The sequence below is a fragment of the Psittacula echo genome (genome assembly GCF_963264785.1).
Source record: "Psittacula echo genome assembly, chromosome: 20".
Classification (NCBI taxonomy): domain Eukaryota; kingdom Metazoa; phylum Chordata; class Aves; order Psittaciformes; family Psittacidae; genus Psittacula; species Psittacula echo.
In genome coordinates this window covers 6,080,660-6,086,659 of record NC_137756.1, presented here as the reverse complement: position 1 = coordinate 6,086,659, position 6,000 = coordinate 6,080,660, and the positions used below count along the sequence as shown (strand labels likewise).

Genomic DNA, 6,000 nt, shown 5'->3' with positions numbered 1-6,000 from the left:
GTTCAAGGCCAGGTTGGACACAGGGGCTTGGAGCAAGCTGCTCCAGTGGAAGGGGTCCCTGCCCGTGGCAGGGGTTGGAGCTGGGTGAGCTTTAAGATCCCTTCACCCCAAATCATTCTATGATTCTATGACCCTCCACAGCCCAGCTCTTTGGATGACTTCCCTTGCTCACGGATGCTGGGGTGGGACCTGCCCAACCTGCTCTGCATGCAGAGAAAAGCATAGACAGAGGTTTGCTGCTTGCCCTATAACAACCTGGAGGTGATGCTCCCCATCCTTTTGTCCCTCCCAACTCAAGCTATGTTCCCTTTCCCTCTGCAATCCCCTTCTCCTGGGTGATAAGCATCCATTGGGTGTCCTTCCCTTCTGTGTGCCTAACCTCTACCCCATCCTGCTCTGCAGGCTCCTGCTGTGGACCACCCGTTTCCATCCCGTGCTCAGCAATGCCCTTTTCTGGTGCAACTGGATCCTCTGAGGAATCACTCTGGAGCTCCAGGCCAGCCTGCAGGGTAAGGTAAGGTGAGCTCAGTCCCTTTCCACATCCTGCTTTTGGGGGGTGTCTTCTGCACTGTGCTCTCCCTTAGGCTATAAACCACGGTGAGGATGTGGTTGGTCTCTGCAGAGATTGGAACTGCTGCACTGCAGGGACCTGGCTCTATGGGAAGGGGGTTTTGCTCCCTGCAATGCTGCTCACAGGGATTCGATGAGAGGCTGGGACCTCTGCATCCATGCAGGTCTCCTGTTGTGGCCATTGCCCTCATTGCACTTGGCTGCCTGCTTTCTGCCATGCAATAAGGGTCCATTAAAACCAAGCCAAGCAGCTCAGTTGGGAAGCGCACAGACGGGGTCGTTTCCATCAGCCACTCTTGCTTTTGTTACTAAAATAGATCTGCTTTGGCCTGGGGCCACTGTGTTTTCCCAGGCATTGACTATCACAAATGGACAGCGGGGCAGCATTTTCCATTAGTGAAGAAGAGGAGCCGCATCTCCAAGTGAGAAGGCAGCTCCATAAAGCAGCACTGTTTCAGGCGCAGACAAATCCATCTCTCTTCTTTCTCTTCCCTTTTCCAAGTGTCGCTAATCCCTGTTTTCCTCACGTAACATCCTGGGAGAGCCCGGCCAGAGCAACAGCCTGTCCCTGCAACAGCATGGTGCCTTTTGGGTAAGGGGATGGAGGCTTCAGGTGACTCAGTACTGTACAGCAGGAGTAGAACTTGCCCCACAACCTGCTTCGAGGCTTGTCCGTGGTCAATGGTGATGTGTGATGGGTACTGGTTATGCCTGGTCTTGAGCATGCATCATCTAAGGCCACTGTCTGCAGCTCCTATGTGCTGTGGGCAGCTTCTGAGAGATATATCCACCTCTAGAGGGTTGTTTTGGGGGGTGGAGGGTGGCTTTGTAGCCATGAGCTGAAGGGAGGATGCACTTAGGAATGCATCCCTAGAGGGCCCTGCCTCTTCACTGCTGCACCTCCCTGAGAGCAGCAGGTCTTGGGGATGGGATCCCTATTGCCAAGCCCAGGAAAACCAGGGCATGTTCTTGCTGGGGTAGCTGAGTGTCCAGCCTGAGACCGTGTCCCCAAACTGTCCTCCTACAAGTGCTCGTGACCCCAGTCTGTCCAACAGTTGCATTCTCTTCTCTTAGTGAAGATGCTTTTCTGCAGTAAGTGGTTACTGAAGCATCACCTCGATAAACATCAGGACATCCCCACCAGGGAGGTGTCTTCAGTCTTCTGCCTTCCCATGCTCCTATCCAACATCCCATCCCTTCTCCCAGCCCTGTTCCCACATCCGAAGGTAGGACAGCAGCCTGGGGGCTGTGTGCAAGCCAGCAAAACAAGATGGTGTGTTCGTTCTAAATGCTAAGCCCTCTTCAAGGCTGTGTCTTGCCCCATGGGATTTCATCCTTTGAAGGCAGAGTTGATCCTGTGCACGTAGTACTATGACTATTGTATAGGAAATCTATAGGTGTGAGGAACCCCATAGATTTCCTATACAATAGTCCTGGAAGAGGACTTTGAAGACCACTTGGCACTGTGAAACTGCTGCTCAATCTCGCATCCAGGCAATGCCATGAGTGATCAGGGATAGCCTGCGAGGGTGTGGAGTTAGCAAGGTGCTCTGGTGGGACGTGTCCATGGAGGGGACACTACTTTCCTAGGGGAAAAGGCTTTGACATGGGTTAGTGGTGGCCTTGGCAGCACTGGGTTAAGTCCATTAGGTTGGACTTGATGATCTTGAAGGTCCATTCCAACCTGGCTGATTCTATGCCTCTATGATTGCACCACAAATCTATGGTGCCGGGGGGGTGGGTGTGATGGGGACGTGCCCACTAGTGGCAAATGATTTCCCAGCTTGACCCTTCTGCTTAATGTGAACGTGAAGGTGAATGAGCAGCAGCATCGATTCGGGATGCGGGTGATGAGCTCGGCCCCCAGTGTCCGCTCCCTTTCGCACTGTCCTATCCCTGCCCTCCCCTTCACGCCTTTCCAGAATGATCAGTCAGAGCACGGCACCCCAGGCCACCGACCTTGCTGGGGGCCAGGGGGACACCATATAGGTGCCTGCAGAGAGCTGCCCTGCTGTCTGATGGGCTTCTCCCAGCCGTGGCTGCCTCTCCGGTAAGCATCTCCCTGCCATCAGCTTCGGGGTGCAGGGAGGCACATGCTGGGGTGTTGGTACCGGTAAAGGAGGATGGAGCCAGGAGGGGCTGGGCTCTGCTCCCAAGGAACAAGGGATGGGACAAGAGGAAACAGCCTCAAGCTGCACCAGGGCAGGTTTAGATGGAGCTGAGGAACAATTCCTGCCCCAGAGGGTGCTCAGGCATTGGAACAGGCTGCCCAGGGCAGGGCTGCAGGCACCGTCCCTGCAAGTGTTCACACACCGTGGAGACGAGGCCTCAGTGCCATGGGTTAGTGGTGGCCTTGGCAGGGCTGGGGATGATCTTAAAGGTCTTTTCCAACCTGGCTGATTCCATGATTCCATGCTGTGTGCCAGGAGGCATGTTTCTCCTAGGTAATGATGTGACCAGCCACATGCTGACTCATTGAGTCAGGGATGTCTTAACAAGCAGCGATGCATTGATGGGGTTTAATTCGGACTCGGCTCACAGGGCAAAATGGATCTTGAAGCGTCTCCACGTTGCTTTTAAGTCTTTAGCTAAAATGTGTTGGGAAACCAAACCTGAGCACAGGTTGGAAACCTAGAACTCGTAGAAAGCTTGGTTTTGGGGCGGAAAGAAAGACGCTGCACCTTCCCTCCCCATCTTCTGCGGCTTTAGCCACAGATTTCCCGCAGCTGAAAACAACAAACCATTTTAATCTCAGTACTGCTGGTTCTGATCTTTTAATCCAGCTTGCTTTCTGCCTAAAATCGTTCCTCCACCTGCCTCTCTATTATATAATTATGCAGAAGATTACTGGGGAGCCAGATTTAGCTGGGCAGCGCTGGGGAAAGCGGCGAGCTGTGGGGATGGAAGGTGGAGGGATTCTTCTCTCCCTTTGGCCATTGCCCAATGCAGGAGGTGAAAGCAGTGAGCTGAATGCTTTTGGCTGTGTCCGTAGCTCGGGTTTGAGCATGGGAAGTTTCTCCTCCTTCTGTTTGTACTTTGTGGGGATGAAATGCCCCATCGGCTTGGGTGGTGGCTGGAGAAGTGCAAACCTCCCATACAGGGAAGGTTTCAAGTGAAACCTTGCACTTCTCTATGATGTTTGGGGTATTTCATGGCTCTTCTGTCTTTAATAACGGTGTGGTGATACGGTCTGGCCTTGAGAAAGGCTTGGGACTGAGGGAATAGGGACTGAGCTCCTGATGCTCCCCATCCCTGAGCAGAGCTGTGTGCACGGGAACAGCCACAGGGAAGAACCAGCAGTGCTGGGCTGGGATATGGCTTGGAGCACCCTGCTGTAGTGGAAGGTGTCCCTGCCCGTGGCAGGGGGTTGGAACTGGATGAGCTTTAAGGTCCCTTCCAACCCACTCCTTTCTACGATGCTGTGATTCAATGATTCTATGGTGATTCAGTGATTCCAGGAAGGCACAAAGGAGGCCGGAGCTGTTCTTTTTCACCAAAGCCCAAGCTCAGCTGGTTCTTCAAGGAGCCGTAAGTGTTACCTTTAGGGCTCGAGCCCTTCAATGATAGGATGGCTGGAGACAGCTTCTCCACTTCTGACTGGTGCAACCTATAGGCTTGAGCTGTGATGGGAAAAACAAGAGGATGTCTTAGGCTCCAAAGATACCTTTTGCATTCCCCAGGCTGAGTGTCCTGACACTGATGGACTGATACCTGCAGTTACCAAGGGAAGGCCATGAGGTGCTTGGCTTGGGGACTGTGTCTGATCAGGATCTGGTGTCTCAGAGCCATTGGGAAATACAGAGCTGGGACAAGGAGGAACCCTCATCACCAGTCAGTCAGACACTGGGAGCTGTGGCTTATCTTACCACAGGGCCTTATCTTGCGTTGCTTATCTCCACAGGGCCTCAGGGTCCCTGCTAGGGCAGAACATCCCCAGAACTGTGCTGTGGTTCAGGTTTGGTGGGGGAATAACACTTTGAAAACACCCTTCGAGCCTTGCATAGCCATGCACTTGGTCCTTCTGCCTAGAAAGCTGTTGCAGCCTCCAAAGCGGGACAGGACACTTGGTTAATGCAACCACCATGCATTAACTAAGAGGGCAGGAGAGGATGGGATCAGGAGCACCATAGTGACACAAGCTGATCTCTTTTTTGCGGTGATGGAGCAGTTGTAGCACATCCCATTTCCTCCAAGGGTCAGGAATCGGGGCTTCAGCCTGGTCCTTGCTGCTGTCGGATTTAAGCCCAGCAGCCAAATGCGCACTGCTGTTGCCCTCCTTTCCCTCCTGGATGCTCCATCCCTGGAGTGGGTGTGCAGGCTCTGTCAGCATCCCTACATCTCCCCCCTGCACATGGGCTCGTCTCGGATCCCAGCTCCTTTCTCCTTCCCTTGGAAAAGCGTTGGCTGGCTCGCCTTCATTGCCTAGGGGCAACCCCGTTTGCTCAGTGGCCTTTAAAAGCGAACCAAAAAGGAACCCAAGCCCACTGGAACGACAAGGACACGAGCAGTGGGGGCGCGTCTCCCTTTGCCAGCAAAACCCAGGGATTTGGGAGAAAATAGGTCACGTGCCCTTCATCCCATGCCACGTGGTGGCTCTCCCAGGGCCAATGAGGTTCGGAGCCCTCTGCGGAAAGAACAAAAACAAATCACTGCGATTCTTTTTTCCTCCCCCCCCCCCCCCCTCCATTGCATTTCTCCATCCTTTCCAAACGTGGAAAGACCGGCCATCTGTGCGGACCCCCCGTCAGCACTAAAGCAGCTCTTTGGAGAAAGGTAAGAAGATTGTGTTGGTGGAGGACCACCTACCGCGGGCAACTTCTCCTAGCGATGGGAACTGGGGAGGAATCATGGAATAAGTCGGGTCTGGGGCTCCGGTGTGGGTTAGAAGAGCTTGGGATGCTTAAGAGCTGTCTTAAGTGAATCTCTTACAGAAGGACTCTGTGTTGAAGGAGGTGGAATTGGGGGAGAAAGAGGTGCGTGAGCGAGTCAATGGCTGCTCCTCAAGTCTCTCCTAGGAGATATATCTTGGCAACGTTGTGTGCTGTTTTGGCATTTGCTTTAATTTGGTCCAGTTGGATTTTACCTTTCTAATGCTGAAGGTTGTATCCCTAGATCGGGAAGTGTCCGTCTCTGCGTTAACCAGAACCTTCAGCCATTCCTAATGCGTGTGGTTTACAGAGCGGGCTTTGGACAGTGTTTGGGAGGGAATTGCCTTAAAGCAGTTGATACTAAACCATCGCAGATATTCATCGCCTCCTCTTTGATTTCATTTGTACTTTTTTGGTACTATTTCCATGATTTTTCATTTCCTTGTGCTGGGAAAATGAGATTGGGAATGAGGAATCCCTTTGATTCTGAGGCTTTGTTTTCAGTTTGCCTTCAGATACCCATTTTCCTCAGGGTAGCAAAATTCCTTCCGACACCGTCACG

The 6,000-nt window shown here is 52.9% G+C and overlaps 1 protein-coding gene across 1 annotated transcript in view; it reads left to right on the top strand.

Moving 5' to 3' along the window:
- Positions 1 to 443: 443 nt before the first annotated feature.
- PCBP3 (poly(rC) binding protein 3) overlaps positions 444 to 6,000 on the top strand; it is a gene marked incomplete at both ends in the record, with an annotated part of 35,813 nt that continues 30,256 nt past the window's right edge. Inside the window, one exon of the mRNA XM_080632017.1 lies at positions 444 to 509. Within this exon, the coding sequence (XP_080488143.1) occupies positions 444 to 509 (66 nt within the window). The remainder of the gene's footprint in view (positions 510 to 6,000) is intronic.